Genomic DNA, 16,705 nt, shown 5'->3' on the forward strand with positions numbered 1-16,705 from the left:
ATTCATCCTAATATAGATGAGATGCGCGAGACTGAACTGGGGAAAGTGCTTAGAGGAGGATTCAACCGAGTTGGTGGCGAATGGTTATCTGTGGTGCGTGGGATGCAGAACATTACAGGGAAGAGCGTATAGGATGGTCCAGTTATGAATGATGATTTCTCATGTGACTAGTTCTATTCTCAATCCATAATGTGCGAAGGTTGATCCCTGTTAGACCAATCGATGTATCGAATTAGTGTGGTATGATATTGTCCTGGACGTGTGGTTCGATATTGGGCTTGGCCCTACGAGTCCAGATCCTGGGGATTGATAGGGATGACATCGGGGAGGATCTGGAAAATATTAGCACTGACCAGATTTGACCAGTGTCATGCATGGACTGTGAGCCCAGATTGAATAAAAAGGTCCGCTTGAGACATTATTGGTCGGTTGTAGAACGAATGTCGGGGGCGATCACGGTCGCAGGCGAGTTATCCGTGATGATTGGGTGATTTGGCGCGGGGTTATCAGGAACAAGGAAGGATGAGAGAGCATTGACCACAAGTCAGCTCAGGTTGATGAGATATTATTGGGAGAATTAATTGATAGAGAATTGGCCGAAAGCTGAGACTAGACGAATCAAGTACTAGGTAGTAGATCATGTTGTGAGTCAGTCAGAACTGGGGGCGCACAGAATTCAAATGTTGAATTGGAATGAATCAATATTTCAGACTGTAATTCTGTATTCTAGAATTTGTACCGTACAAAGTATTAACTTGAAAGTATTAAAGAATGTAAAATACATATAAAATAGAATGGAAAAGATTATATCCCATACTCCATAAGACTTCATATACTCATATACTCGGACTTGCACGGAATTCCTCGGGTCGGGCTTCCTTTCTGCATTAGTCTGATTAGTCTGATTTACAGACTGGAGTACATTTTATACTTGAGCGGAGTCATAAACTATGTAAATATAATGATAAAATATTTATACATTTTATAATAGACTTTGAATATCATTGTGGGGGTCTAAGTTCTTCATAGACTTGCCGAATCGATACAACTAGAGTACTCCGTAGTAGAATGTACATAGTTGTACTTGTCTTTTGACAGTTCTAATTAAGACTGTCAGTGGCAATATCGATCGGGGTTTTCTAAGGGAAAAAATAGATATCAGAGATTTACATATGCCTAGTATCAATTGGAACTGGTCATACTGTCCCCCACTAAGATCTTGGAGGGGTAGTGAGTCCTAAGTACTCCGCACAAAGACTTCAGGCTACTAGGTCTACTACAGACATTGAAGTCACGGTAATCCTTATTGATTACATCTGGATGTCGCTTACTATCCAATGCTCCATTGACGCGCAATATTTGAACATCACCGATGATCTACAACTCTTCATCCCTTTTCTATTTTCAAATTGTGGTGGAACCCTGGTGGATACCAGGGCTCGGTACTGTTGACGACACTAACTAGACTAGACTAAGTAATAATCTCTCGACGCGTGGCTAGAGAGCCTGGAGGCTTTTGTAAAATGGCATTGTCATTGTACTTAGATTATTTAGTGTTGAATAGTGTCTTATCTTGCGCGTTAATGACACCAATTCCATGCAGGGGGTCCCTAGTCGCGGGTACAAAGTACAAAGTACACGTAGAGTAATTATGAATCTTGATTTCTTCGGCTATTTTCAGTAGGCCCACGGTGGATTCATCTCGATCTTCAACCCCCCCCTGAATTGATATGTACTCCATTTCCCAACGTGCTTTGCTTAAACATGGTTCTATCGAGATCAACATGACACTAAATCCAGTCTAAAATCTACGTAACCATGGATTCACAGTTCACGCCATTTTTCCAGAATTCCTTGGAAATGTGAACGTGGTACAGAGTACAGAGTACATAATACTACTTATGATTACTCTCTTACAATTACTCTTGTATTATTCTCACCAAAAGTCACAAAAATCACAAAAATCACGAAAAAGTACGGGTCCTGTCACGGCTATTGATCCTGTTGGAACGCTGATCTCGCCCCAATAACAGTTCAAATCAACCGGAATCCTCTAAAAGATCAGCCCAGTTGTACGAAGATCATTACCTCCTGTAGTTTTCAAGGTTGACTGTATTTTTGACCCCCAACTTTGTGTACTCTTTACCCGGATGTTCAATACCTACATTGTCTAATACCGGAGTGCCACTGCCAACCCTGTCCACTTGTCCACCACTAAGTTTCTCAACTCCGGGTAACGAACTAGAAGGAGGACCGTGTGTAACCCCTCTCCTAGTCCTCTTAGTGTACCTCAATGTCCACGGCTCTGCAGCGCTCGTGTGCTGAGTGGGCTGAACCGGACCTATCGCAGCTTGGTCCACTACTTGACCCACTCGATGTACGCTTGGATGGAGGAGGACTTTATTTCCCCTTCGCTGGAGTGACCCACGCCCCAGTCCACTGGGAATTTTTGCTATGTATACCAGCCCAGTGCCCACCTAGACCCCGTTCCTTTTCTCGATTACCTGTGTGACCCTTACGCTCCTTTTTTTTTCTTCGACAGCGCGACCTTTTTCGCGCGCGGTCTTGTCGCGCTGGCGCGTTGGATACGTTTTTTTGAACAGGATATGTCGAATTTGACCTAATTACGCACCTTTTTACAATATGACCGACTTGAACGGAGAATGTCCCGGTGTCTTCTTGCAGGAGACCCTGTTTCCAACCTCTGGTGGATGTATGTGGGGATAAATGAACTCACTCGGTGATAGTGTGATGTTGTACTAACATATGATATAGTCATTGATGGTCGATACTGCGAGGCAATCTCTAGTGGAAATAATACTTTATCATGCTGTTTACCTTGCCCCCTCGCCGATTGGCGATATGCCGATAGTATGTGTGGTATACTATACATTGCCTGCCAGTGTGACTCATATCTAACCAATTCTAGACATTGCGCAACGAGTCGAAGTTGCTAGCTGGATCAGTGTCGCCATTCTACCTCTCTGTGTTTTTATCCTCATCTCATACGCTGTCCTTGCTCCCAAATGGACCAATCGCCATTACCTCAGTATCTGCTTTACATTGGGAATCTGCGTCATGGAGGTATGTTTACTGGAGACTAACTTATATCAAGACATTCGCTAATTGAGTATCGTCAGATTGCCTTTATCATCCCCCTCGGCGTCAAACCAAACCAATGCTACAACGAAATTACACCTAATGATATGTACAGCGATCTATCCTGTGCCTTTTCCGGATCAATGCTATTATTCGGGGGCTGGTTGGTCGTCATGTGGAGTAAGACATGCAGAACAAGTTTTTGATGATAAGACTATCTGCTAACGCAAACTCAGGTTTCATCCGCACTATCGCGTTTCACTTCCAAGTTTGCTGGGAAGTTGTCTTGGGGCCAAAATTCATGTGGGGGGGCCTTCTTGTTTGGATTTGGCATCCCCGCTATTGGCCTCGGCGTCATGTTGAAGGTGACGGGAGTATCCTTCCGATTTGGTGAGATTTGCCACATCAATATCTACAAGGGATTACACGATTACTGGATCCCGCTTATGGTCTTCGCCTCCGTCGCTCTGATATTACAGGTGTCTACAATGGCATACTGTATCCATATCTACCTGCGCTCACTCTTCGACAAGTCCGCTTCAACAAGTGATAACAGCTCTGGTCTTCCCTCATACACGGCCAGTGTCCGAACCGTCTCCGCTCGTCATGCCTGGCGTCGAATGCAACGCGTGTTACAGTTGCAATGGCGTGGAGTCACGCTAGTGCTGATCATCCTTGGAAACGTGATCTTCTTCGCCGTTGTATTCATCAAGCTGGACAGCGAGGATAGCCCCACCGCAGCCAATATGAAAAAGGCCGAGCCCTGGTTTGAGTGTCTTGCAGCTGGATACAGTAAGAAGGAATGCGAGAGCCAAGCGGCAGGCATGGGTCCTAACGAAGCCACGGTATTGGCTATGGTTTATCTTCTGTCCTTTGTGGGGTTCTGGAATTTTATTCTATTCGCCCGTCCCTTGATGTTTTCGGGCTGGCTGGATTTCATCCGCAGGGCTTTTTCACGACGTCATGAGTTTATCTCGGCTGATGCCAATGATCGTTTCGCTGATGATAGCAAAGGATTCGAGATGTTGACGACGACTGTGAAGACCCCCCCACCCAGAACCTTACAATATGCGATCCCCCAGTCCCGATCGCATGGCCGGTCGGAGTCCCGTGGATATTCCGAGTCGGATGAACAGTCTAAATTCAGTGCATAGTCCGAACCGCATGAACAGCCCAAGTCCGACATTTGATCGAAGTGTTCACTTTGGTCAGGAGGCCCGATACGTTCGTCCCAATATGAGTTTCTCAGGGCCTCGACCCCCCTAGCTCGTCACAGAATACGCGAGAATGGGACCCATCCTCAACATTTGCCCGAGGAAATGTACAATAACCGTTGGAAAAGCCCGTCAGCCCACAATTCCACAATTGGGTCTTTGCTTAATCGGGCTACGTCTGGTGGGTATCACAAAATAACCGATATGAAACGGGTTGCGAGGAATCGGTGTTCCGGTACATGCTCATTGCTCGTGCTTCATGGCGTATGAGAGGGTCCAAAAAAGGACTAATGCGCGGCTTATGACGACGGTACATTAACATTTCATGAATAATTATTGGAGGGCTTGACTTGTTTTTTTTTATTCTGTTTGCGATATCCATTTTTTTTTGTATCACCAGCGTCTACCATCCTAATTCAGGCAAAATCTTAGAGGAGAAAAATACAAAAAATCATCAAAATTATTAAAATCAAAGACATTAAAAATCATGACTCAGAAAAGTCACATTTAGTGAAAATTCGACAAAAGCCCAGCCCCCTCGAATTCAAGTTCCTACCGAATCCCAGATCAACATAACACGGCATCTCGGTCCCGCAAGTGGATTCATTTTTTTCGCCCCTTATTCATTGGCAAAACACAAAGATCTTAAGAAAGCAAAGACATTGTTATAATCTGGACTGTTTGATGCCTAGTCTTCCATTAGTACTCCATAGTGATCCATAAAGATGGATACTAGGCTGAAACAGTCTAGAAAAAAAAACCCAAAGCCACCACATGGACATCTGGACATCACAAACCACCAAATTATCTAACAGCCATTAGAGCCTTCCAATGATCTAGAACTTTGCAAATTGAAGACATTCCTCCGTTCACTTTTCCTAAATCGTGATCAAGGTGACATGAAACGGGCTACAGAGCCTTGGACTATCCCGAATTAGTTAAACCGCCCGTTCCTGCATACGCCCCCAGGGAGGACCTGCACATGGCCTCGTCAGCATACATTACGCGATGTTGGAGGGTTTGAGACTAGTTATTTCATTCTATTCTCCCATTGATGGATTTGTGTGGAGCAATTGAATTTCATGAATGTGATTATGACCCCACCACTCCGTACACCACGGTCTTGTCTTGGTGCTAGTGTGAAGGCGGAGGCAGGGTCCAGGATGAGAGAGTTTAATAGATTACAATTTCTTGATTTTGTATTTAGTGCGAGATGAGGTCTTTGTCTTTTCCTTCTAGTGGCAATTGGAACTTGAAGGTATTGGACGAATCGCCATTTATTTCCTAGGAGAATGTTTCCCATAGATCTAGAACACAATCAAAAAGACGTTTTAGATGAAGTTTTAGATGAAAGATTGTTTTCAATGTCGGACTCATTTCAGATTCTATTACATTCTACTTTCACTATTTTCACCCCGCAATCCACTTCTAAACTCTCTCTTTGTACTGGACCAATATCCGAATACGGACTTCCTCGGGTATCAAACTTGAACCCCGTGAAGATGCACATGTGCATGTGTCTATATCCTCAAAATTGAGTCGATAAAAACAAGAAATAACAGAAATATGTGCCATGGACGAACGGATTCAAATTGCCAATCGGCATATTCCCACATGGCCACCTCGGGAGGATCCATGGTACATTCCGGGGTACATGCACTGCAACACCCCGCGCGATCGGGCTGAGGCATTTATGGGGAACTCTACATGAACCATGTGTATGGATTATTTTACTTGATTCTATTGATCAGTCTTGCTGCCGTCAAGTAAAATAAGTGGAGATCCTGCATCTGCACCAAGTTTCAATTGGTAACGGAGTTGGGATATCAGACCCTCGCCGGATCTAGCAATGATCAATTGATTAATCCGAGTCGCTTTGATCGCTTCATGTCACTCATTCTAAGCTTTTCAATGTTCCGGCACGCACCGAGGTTCACGGGTACATGTGATTTTTATTACTCGTTGAAGTGCATATTGAGTTTCATGCCCGCGAGATCTACAGGTTTGACTTCATACACTGGGAAATGTATCCAGTACGCAGTATGTACATGCAGTATTGATATGGGACACTTAGTAGCCTAAGTGTGGAGTATAGAAAGGCTAACAGGAATTCAATGCATTAACTATCGAATTGAGAATGTCCATCAGGTGAAATATGATAGGGCGAAAAACAAAGAATCTAAACCGGGAATTCTATGCTCGCATCACGTTGACCTGACATCTTCGACTTCAAGGCTTACCACTCCATGCCTCAGTCAAAAAGTCATCAACAGATGTGAATTGGTAGTCAGGAAGCAGTTTGTTCCAGCTATCAGAAACATGCAGCTGGTTTGCATTAACGGCCAGCAACATACCACCAGTAATGACCTTGGCCATCGAGGCACGTTTCTCCCTTGGAATGGCAGGGTGTTCAAAAGCCGGGGTCCACGAAGTCGCCCATGTACCGGCCTCAAACTCCTGAGCCTCGCGATTTTCAACAGTGAATGGCTGACCACCTAGCATAGAATAAGAGTCAATAAGAGTCACTCTCTGTTATTCCCGTTGAGTGGGATATACATACCGCGAACTTTCTCTGCTATGGCAAGGAACTCGCCCATTGAGATGTCATCGCCTCGGATGCCACCATCAACAGGCCACTCTCCTTCAAACTCAATGGCTTGAACAACAACGTTACGGACATCGTTGACAGTAGTCAAGCTTATGCGAGCGTTCTCGCCTCCCTCAATTCCGATCCAGCGGCGATTATTCAGGTCCCATGGGAGTTCCGCGAATGGGATATACTTCATGGAAGGATATGGGCATGTGAGATAGTTGACGAAGTATCCGGGGTGGAACAGTGTATACTCAAGGACCTAGATGCATAGGGACTTATATTAGCGCTGTGGACTGCAGTTACACATTTGTTGTCGTAGTACCTTCTTGTCCTTGTTCAAGTCTTTGAGGCATTGGCGTGTGGCTTCCTTGAAGGCATACCAACCCATGTGAGTAAAACCGGAACTGCAAAATAAAGTCAATAAAAGATAAGCAGTATGATAGTAAATGTGACTTACGAGGCCCATTCGCTGGGCGCAAATCGTTTGACACCAGCTTTCACAGAGGCATCTATGAGGTTGAATTGAACAGGACTTCCTTCTCCTGTTGATTCAGTCACGAAGGAAAGTACAGTATGCACACCCTGTAAGACCTGCGTCAACTGTTCCACGCTTGCGTAGTCGACCTTGATCCAGGTAGCTCCCTCAGGGATAGATCCAGAGTCGGATGGCGCGTCCTGATACTTTTGTTAGTGAGGCGATGAAAAGAGACGACTAGATATTTCTGACCCTGCGAGAAAGAAGGATAATCTCATGCTTCTTGGTAGCGACGAGTGCATCGACGATTTCCTGTCCGACACCTAGATCAATGGTCAATATGAGGTTTCAAAATGTTGTCGAATTGGTCAGGCCTACCACCGGCGCCGCCAGCAATTGCAATCTTAACCATTTTGTCGGATAAAAATAGGAATAGGAATGATTTTGTAAAAAGATGAGTGGGGTTGTAGGAAGTCTAGTTGTTTGTGTGATAAAAAATTGAATAATCACCACCTCAATGAGTGAGTTGGATCATTTTATACTATATTCGATAATATTCAGGCCGACTACTTGGGCGGGGCAAATACTATTGCTAATAGGATTGTCGATTTGTGATAGGTTATAATTCACGCAAGGCTGTGATTTCGTCCGCCGAGCTCGGGCGAACACCTTTACTCTTCCGAGATATCTCGGTGATTCAGACAAGGCTCGCTTACTTCTCACCGAAACACTCACGCGAACCCGAAAGTTCGATTTATCAGCCAAAGATTTCTCGGTCAAAGAGAATTAAGTCTGCAAAAATGTCCGAGATGCAGCAAGATGGTAGCCCCGACGCCAAGCGAAGAAAGATCCGCAAAGGGACCCAGAGCTGTTGGGAATGCAAGCGACGGAAGGTCCGATGTATCTTTTCGTCGGAAAGTGCAATCTGCAATAACTGCCATCGACGTCGAACAAACTGTGTCAGTCAGGATCTTCCTGATACCCCTGTCTCATCTGCTGGTAATCCGGTTGAGGCTCGACTTGGCCGAGTGGAGAAGCTCCTTGAGCTAGCAGTCAAACATGTTGGCACTGCCGATATTGGAAATTTCTCAGGAAATCAGGAGATACTCGAATCCCATTTGGTCGCTCGGACAGTTGAGAATACGGAAAGCTTGGTTCAAAGACAGGCGTCACCACCAAGAAATATTGTGGTGTGTTTCTTTCTCATTCAGACTTAAACCCTCACTAACATTCCAAAGACGAACCAGACTCATCACCCTCAGGCTCGACGAGATCAGTGTTTGAGTTCTTTGAACAGCCTGAGACGGGCACCTGGAAAATACGATGAAATCAGTCGTGAATTGATCGCCGCATGGCCTAGCCAAGATGTTCTTGCTCACATATGTACCCTCCCAAGTGGTCCTACGTTGCGTTTGAATTGTGTCTTGCTCAGGTCGTGCGCTATAAACGAGAAGAATGTCGCACAATTACCACATGAGCTACTCCAGCTACCTCCGCCAGGCTCTCACCCAGTCCTGATCGCGCGTAAGCTTTTAATGCTTGGAACATTTCTTCATGGCATCCCGCCTCTTAAGATCGAGGGATTGGGAAGGAGAGGTACTGCTTACCTCGAACTTATGTCTTGTGTTATTGAAAAAGCTGTTAGACTTGTGACGACCAATGATGAACTCATTTGCTCAGTGGAAGCATTGGAGTGTATCATTATCGAGTCTGTATACCATAACCACTCTGGAAATCTCCACCGCGCCTGGATGGCTGTACGTCGAGCTACTGCGGTTGCTGAAATGATGGCGCTTCATCGCGGTTTGGATTCTCCATCGCTGAAGTTCCTTGAACCTGCTTCCCGAGCAGTCTTTAATCCGGATCAGATCTGCTTTCACTTGGTTCAATCAGATCGCTATCTTTCCATCATGCTAGGCCTGCCACCAACTTCTCTTGATACCAGGTTTGCTAGTGATGAGGCTATGAAAGCATGCGGCCCAATAGAGCGCTTGGAGCGCACTCACTGTGTTGTTTCTGATCACATATTGCGAAGATCTGAAGCTGACCTGGATGATCTTACAAAGACATACGAGCACGATAAGCTGTTACAGAACATTGCTTCTGAAATGCCTTCTCAATGGTGGCTGTCTAGCTTCACAACCGATCAGAATGATGAGATCAAGTTACTTCAAGATACGGTGCGCTTCATGGATCAATTAGCGCATTATCATCTTCTCATCCGATTGCATTTGCCATACATGTTGCGATCTTCTACAGATCACCGATACGACCATAGCAAACTCACCACAGTTAATGCCAGTCGAGAAATACTCACGCGGTACCTGTCTTACCGGCACTCAATTTCTACTCCTTTTTCCTGTCGCGGCGATGAATTCCTTGCTTTTATCTCTGTTACTGTTATTTGCATCGCACATATGGATGCTCGTCGACAGGCCCAGCAATTGGCTGAAAGCGCAGCCGGTTGTACTGTTTTCAATTTCCTCGCCCACAATCATCCTAGCGACCGTGGCTTAATGGAACGTACCCTTGAAATCATCGACAGTGGGGCGCAAAGATATGCTGACCCGATCACTTCTAAACTGAGGCGAATCATTAGTCAGCTGCTTGTCATTGAAGCAAGCTCTGCTAGTGGTACTACATATAGTACAAGCTCCTCGAGATGCGATCAGGGCGTTCTTGAACCCGATTCAAGGCTCACTGATGGTGGAAAAGCCTTACACATCTATATTCCTTATCTTGGAAAAATCAACTTTGAGCGTCGCGCTATGCCAAAGCCGGATTCTACGATCTTAGCTCAACCTGGCCCTGATGAGGGTGTTGAAAAATCTCAAGGCTCATCCTCTGGTTTTGGACCTCACACTTCCTATCAGAATAACGACCAATATAATCATGGAGGTCAGGAAGCGGAATCTCTGACATTTGGGCAACTTGCATCCCCTGTATCGAATGAATCACCCGCTTTGCATGATGGTGATATACAGTTCAGCCCAAACGACCCCCAGATTACCGATTCTGAAATAATAGAGGATTGGGATCTTCAGGGCATTGACACTGCCCTTTTTGATAGCCTTTTCCGGGGCACGGATATCCCATTTTATGACGCGGCAGAGACTTGGAGTCCTTGGGAAACGTGAGCATCGTGTTGCAATCAATATTTTTCACAAGTAATGGTTCAATTTATTTTCTATAATACAAAACGCCGCCCATGTAAATAAGATGTCCTGATGAACGTCACCTCCAATTTCAGGTCAGCTAAGAGTTTGATTCTTGCCATGTCATGCTGTGCCTTATCATGATAGTGTTCAGGGGCACCTCATCTCCTGATTCCTCGTCCGGTTGTGTTACCCGGAGTAGTACCATGGGTTTAACGAGGAGCTCATCTGGAGGACGAAAAGCTGGCTTTGTATTCGATGTAGGTGTGGAAGATTGGAGATTGGTCGTTTTCATTCTCAGGTGACCTTTCTTACTTCTGAATCGTGAAGAAATCATAACAAATAATGAGTGGAAGTTGGGTAAGCAGGCTGCGATTATACCACAGGTAGACTCGACTACACCCCAGGTGTACGATTTGCCGAGTGTCCAGGATACATCTGCTGAATTGAAATCGAACATTGTGGTAAATCGGTAGGCGCTTGTGAAAACGATACTGGAAGATGAGATGGTTAATATACTTTGTTTGATATGAAAGTGGTGGCCCTTCAAGGATATTGAGATCTGAACTCACAATATGCCAAAAATGAAAATTCCAATTATGGATAAAAAGTGACTGGTAGCAGCTTGCATTCTCCATACTGCGTGTACGGGTAGAGAAAGAATGGCGATGTCGATTATGATATTGGGAACACCATTTCCAATGAAGAGACCTTTCGGGTCAATACATGTTCCAGAAATCGATGTGTTCCATGCTCTTGATAATGGTGAACATTGGAGAACTTGTAGACAAATAAGGCTAATAGCCCATAAAGCGACAATTATCCCCAGGACAATAGAAGCGATGCGAAATCTTTGAGTTGGAAAGATGCGAGTATAAATGAGTAGAATGGAGATCTTAATCATGCTCACGGTGGCACAATACAGACATTCATAAGCCAGTGAGATCTTTATTCTGTTAGATTGATGAACTTCCAGAAGAGAGTCTATAATATCACAAACCTTTCCAATCATCACCAGGCTTTTGGCGGATAAAGTATCTGCATGTAATCCCATACCACTGCATATCACTATTCATTTTTATTAGCTTTACATATGCATGTAATAATGAAAATTAATGACTTACAGCTCAGATTGAGGCCAGCCTCTGCAAAGAAAAAAATCTGCACCGATAAGGATAGCGTGTTAGTGTCTTCAAGTAGCGGTCAGACTGCTTTGTTTATTTGTTTATCCATACCAAAGATGCCAGCACCACAAAATCCTCCAAAGGAAGTCTCGTTCCCTTTTTCCATTGTGAGAAAAATCGCAGAAAAACAATCACCGCGCCCAGCACAGTCATGGAAATCGTCACAGCAAGATACTCCTTCTGTCGACTGTCGTGAATGTCAGACATGATGTTGAGTCTTGACAGTCGTCTAAGCGACAAACAAAACCGCAGTTAAAACATAACTAAACGAGAGCAAGTCAACAAACAAAAGGAGAATATAATAGAGAATCAAGAAAGAAGTAGATGTAAAAGTGAAGAAGTGGAAAATCAGATTCATCACAAGTTGTCACTGCAGAGAATCCCTCAAAACTCATTCGACAACCTCCCGCCGATCCCACTTTAAAATTCTAGCGTCTGTCATAAGGGGTTAAGTTCGAGACTAGAAACTACTCTTCCGAACTTCTACGGAACAAGCGGAGTCAACGGTTTTTTTTCTTCTTCTGAATCTTACATTCCAGTTCCACTAGTGGAGTGGTTGATGTGGGTATATGGGATGAGCCGTTGGCTACGGTGAGAATCCGCGTGGAACCATCATACGCCCTAGATCCTGGACTCTTTTTATTGTGGGTTTACTCCTTGAAAATTCTGAATGTTTGCTCATTAATGGATGAGATGAAATTTTTCCTGTCAAATTTTAGTCCGATCCTCCTTTACATAAAATGGGGTTGATCTACATCAGTTGAGAGCAATACGAAGTACTTCGTATCGTGAAATCGTGGAATCGTGGAAAGGGGTTCCAAGGTTGTGGGGCTTAACGGCTTGAATCTCGGAAACACTTCCATTCTTAGTTTACAGTGCATGTTTCAAATGTTACTGGTCGATCACGATTCTAGAATTCTTTGTTATACCCCTTTTCAATGTTTGATTCATGGACGGAGTAGTAAAACCAAGTTGAAAAAGTTGAACCATCTGATGTTGTCTACTCCGTACGCGTCTAAAACTTGAACACGCGGATGCAATAACTTGAAACTTGAAATTCTAGAAATCAAACCATTCTAGCAGGAGAACCTAATACACCTGAAACCACCTGGTGAACACGTATGAGTGTTGAAATACCAAGAGGTGTTGCCATATGACAGAATTATTCACATTTGAATACTATTTTCCAGACACAGATGCCAACTGGTACTAGTATCTAGCCTAGTAATTGCGACAAAGTACCGTCAAAATAATTCAAGTTATATTAGTAGGTATAACTCTTTGTTCAGTTTAGCTCCCATATAAATCGTTGGCTCTCATCCCGACCTTAAAATTGCCGCTAGTAGACTTGGAAACACACCAAAGCAGTCTGCGATGTCCTTTTCGATCTAGACAACGACTACGCCAATCTATTCCATCAAAGGCATTCACTCCGTGCCGTCTTGGCCTTGTGTCCACGCGGCAACTTGAATTATCTTCAATCAGTCCATATAGGGAGTCAATGTTCGAGTTAAGGGATTAAAGTCACCGAAGTCTAAACTAAAGGCTATGCATTGATAACTCTCGAATCCTAAGAATAAAATTTTTATCCTGCAAATGACAAGTAAAATTAAACCTGTCATTTACTTAAAAATATTGATTTCGGCCTTGCGATAAAATCTGTGGGCGTTGGGGGCCCATCTTTGGCGGTTTCAGGTTTATGAAAAGGAAGAGGCTCTTAACGCCCCCAGAATCGCCCCGTATGTTATTAAATTGATATTCAAAGCTTATATTGACAGCGCTATACTTAAATCATGATTTAAGTTCAGGTTCTGAAATTCTTGTGATAGTCTAGGATCTAGGAACAATGTTGCACATGTGAGTTTCGAGTTGTTTTAATCTTAAACATCTACTCGGTGAATATCTTACTAACTCGTTTTATCTCAACCTCAGTATTGGATGTCAGATGAAATAGCAGGTTTATACCTAGGTAGAAGGTACAATTTTGTATAATCCCTATCGATAGAATAGATGTTTCACCATACTCAAGGGTTCAAATGTTGGAAGTTCAAGATCTGTCGGACCTAAATCATACCCTGTTGATATTGTTGTATAGAACCAGTACCTGAATAGGTCGAGAATGACTGATTTTCTAAATGAAGTCAATTTAGGATTAAAGAATGCTATTGGAGAAAACGATCTCAAATATTACAGATACTTGATAACATCATGTCAGACTAACTACGTTTTTCCAACTATTTGAACTTGATCTTCATACAAGTTGGGATGAACAGCACATGTGCACAATCTATATTAACTTCAGGCATCTACACGGAGCATTCATATTCCCCTAGCCGAAAGCAATCTTAGAATGAAAATCTCCTAACTGACTTTCTTTGGTCATCTGAGATACCCGCGCATTATGCCCCGACGACGATTCGGGCCATTCGGGAGGATGCACTTACTATTCAAAGCTGACGTTCTTCTACTCTCAACTCTATGCACCCGTCATAATGACCCGTCGTTGTAGCGGATGGGTGCATCAAAGATTCTACTTGAAGTTTAATGGCATTTCTTTGAAGTCGTTTGGAGTCGGGAATCGATATATTCAGTACTATTGAAAAAGTATAAGAAAGCCTGCCCCTACCAGTCATTACTTCTAATCTTCATTCTACTTCACAGTTTTTGACACTGCGTGAGCCTTTCACTCCTTTCTGAATGATTTTTTAGGTGCACTTTTGTCCTACAAGTCGACTCTGTTCTCTTGATACTCGCCAGATATTTTCAACTTTGCGGATATCAGTCCTTTTCTTCGCCACCAACATACTTAAGCTGGACACCTGTGAAATACCCCAATGATGTATCTGAGTTTCCCTCTCGCAGCTCTGGGTCTGCTGACTACTGTGGTCTTTGCCATGCCATATAGCCAAGTTCGCCGAGACGAAGGTCACCAGAATGTTGTATACTGGGGTCAAAACGGCGGCGAGGTCATTGAAAATAATGATCTCGCTTCCTACTGCAACTCCCAGTCTGGGATCGACATTATCGTACTGGCTTTCCTGTACGAGTATGGCAACGGCCAGCGTATTTCTTCTGGTGGTTTTGGCCAATCCTGCTTCATTACCCCCTCTGGTGAAGGCCAAAACTGCGAGGAACTGGGTCGAGCTATTACAACCTGCCAAAACAGAGGCATCAAAGTCATCATGTCGCTGGGTGGCGCCGTTGGTGCCTACGGACTAACTTCCCAGCAGGAAGCCGAAGCTATTGGCTCAAATATCTGGGCTGCTTATGGCAACTCGGGTTATAGTGGAGTGCCACGCCCCTTTGGTAATGCATTCGTCAACGGATGGGACTTTGATATCGAGGCCTCGAGCGGCAATCAATACTACCGGTATCTTATTTCGACTCTTCGGTCTAAATTTTCCTCGGATCCGGCCCACAGGTACTATATCTCTGGTGCACCACAGTGTCCGATTCCAGAGCCTTTCATGCAACCCATCATCGACACATCGCAGTTTGACTATCTCTGGGTTCAATTCTATAATAACCCGGACTGTTCTCTGCCTCACCCGAATTTTGACGATTGGGTTCGAAATATTGGAAATACTCCTTCTTCTGGTGCGAAGATCTTCCTTGGTATTCCTGCTTCACCTTATGCATCTACCGGTACTCTTTCTGGTGAACGGTACTATATGAGCCCGAGTTCTCTTGCGGATGTGGTTCGGCGATTTAGTGGGAACAATGCTTTCGGTGGGATTATGATGTGGTCTGCTGGATTTTCTGACTCCAATATGAATAATGGGTGCACATATGCTCAGGAGACGAAGCACATTCTCACTACTGGTTCTCCTTGCTAAGTGAGGTATGCCCTTCGGACGATTCTTTTTCGTCCTTGATCAGGGGTTTTCTTGCCATGCTCAGTGGCGTAGCAGAATTTAAGTTGTATTTGCACCAGATGATGGGGTTTTATGTGCAAAGTCGAGACATTATTCAAATGTTGCTAATCTGCATATGTGGTGACTCGGTGACTCGAGTGAGATAAGCTCACGCGACCTCCCAAGATGGAGATAACAGTCTAACAAATCTCAATTGATCGCTGATTTATTAGTAAAATGTGCCATAAGTACGGAGTACAGAGTAGTCTGAGTCAGATCTGAAATATCGATTATCAGAAAATTTACCTGCATATTATTTGTCATATTCTCGAGCCCCTATGCAGCCTGGATGCATTATCAAAGTGAAGTATATACAGCTGTTCAGATTTAAGCTGCATCGATCACGGAACACAACAGATGAACGTCTGCCGAGGTAGACGCATGTGCACTGGCAGTAATATCAGATCAGGTAAAAAAAAGAAACTGGATATTCCAAATGATAGAATAACTTAAGACCTTCAACATTTGAAGTTGTCAAGGTGCTCAGCCGAGGACATGCGTGCTATAAAATGCCCACAACTAGCGGTCAGGATGCAGCCGAAATATCCGAGGCCATAAATGTATATTGATTGAACAATATGCGATGAATATGAATCTAGAATACACCACAAGCATATTCGAGACAGGAGAGATCAGTTTGACTTTCAATATAGATCTCTTATCGAGTCAAAAGTGGCTAATTGTGGCATCTGAGAAAAGCGATCAAAAGGTCCCACTTTAGACTGGAACCGGTATCAGAACAGTAAGATATAACTCCACCATACAATAGTGAAAACACCATAGAATATTTCAAAGAGAGTGAACTCGAATAAAATTGATTATTATACTTGTAATGTGTAGATATTCAAAAGATCTATATAGATTGCATCATGATTGTCGTCACTGCGGCGAAAGGCGGAGAGAAGGGATTAGCTTAGGCTGGAAAGCTGCCACAGGTGGAAAAGCACAAGTAACTTACTAACAGGTAACACACAACTTCATCCCCGCTCAATTCCCCCCCCAGCCTCCTTCACAACTTCCGTTTCTTTTTTTTCTTTTCTTTTTTTCTCCCCCCTTTTACCCTCATCCCTT

The 16,705-nt window shown here is 43.9% G+C and overlaps 5 protein-coding genes across 5 annotated transcripts; 3 read left to right on the top strand and 2 right to left on the bottom strand.

The window, feature by feature from the left end:
• Positions 1-2,643: 2,643 nt before the first annotated feature.
• On the top strand, positions 2,644-4,253 carry gprM (the record flags this gene model as incomplete). The annotated part of the gene is made up of 5 exons (XM_057096562.1): positions 2,644-2,713; positions 2,776-2,871; positions 2,930-3,084; positions 3,141-3,266; positions 3,336-4,253. The coding sequence occupies 5 exons, from the start codon at positions 2,644-2,646 to the stop codon at positions 4,251-4,253; spliced, it is 1,365 nt and encodes a 454-aa protein (XP_056942533.1).
• A 2,239-nt stretch (positions 4,254-6,492) lies between these two features.
• N7483_013136 (uncharacterized protein) lies at positions 6,493-7,793 on the bottom strand (the record flags this gene model as incomplete). The annotated part of the gene is made up of 7 exons (XM_057096563.1): positions 6,493-6,506; positions 6,554-6,808; positions 6,874-7,165; positions 7,229-7,310; positions 7,364-7,581; positions 7,634-7,704; positions 7,760-7,793. 7 exons carry the CDS (start codon positions 7,791-7,793, stop codon positions 6,493-6,495), a joined length of 966 nt encoding a protein of 321 aa, XP_056942534.1.
• Positions 7,794-8,181: 388 nt separating this feature from the next.
• N7483_013137 (uncharacterized protein) lies at positions 8,182-10,518 on the top strand (the record flags this gene model as incomplete). The annotated part of the gene is made up of 2 exons (XM_057096564.1): positions 8,182-8,571; positions 8,620-10,518. 2 exons carry the CDS (start codon positions 8,182-8,184, stop codon positions 10,516-10,518), a joined length of 2,289 nt encoding a protein of 762 aa, XP_056942535.1.
• A 947-nt stretch (positions 10,519-11,465) lies between these two features.
• On the bottom strand, positions 11,466-11,927 carry N7483_013138 (uncharacterized protein; the record flags this gene model as incomplete). Its single annotated transcript, XM_057096565.1, has 2 exons — positions 11,466-11,489; positions 11,772-11,927. The coding sequence occupies 2 exons, from the start codon at positions 11,925-11,927 to the stop codon at positions 11,466-11,468; spliced, it is 180 nt and encodes a 59-aa protein (XP_056942536.1).
• A 2,627-nt stretch (positions 11,928-14,554) lies between these two features.
• On the top strand, positions 14,555-15,556 carry N7483_013139 (class III chitinase ChiA2; the record flags this gene model as incomplete). Its single annotated transcript, XM_057096566.1, has 1 exon — positions 14,555-15,556. One exon carries the CDS (start codon positions 14,555-14,557, stop codon positions 15,554-15,556), a length of 1,002 nt encoding a protein of 333 aa, XP_056942537.1.
• Between the last annotated feature and the right edge of the window lie 1,149 nt (positions 15,557-16,705).

This window comes from Penicillium malachiteum (assembly GCF_028827825.1).
Source record: "Penicillium malachiteum strain IBT 17515 chromosome Unknown utg000005l:1.0-9002435.0:326005.0-9005861.0, whole genome shotgun sequence".
NCBI classification, from domain to species: Eukaryota; Fungi; Ascomycota; class Eurotiomycetes; order Eurotiales; family Aspergillaceae; genus Penicillium; species Penicillium malachiteum.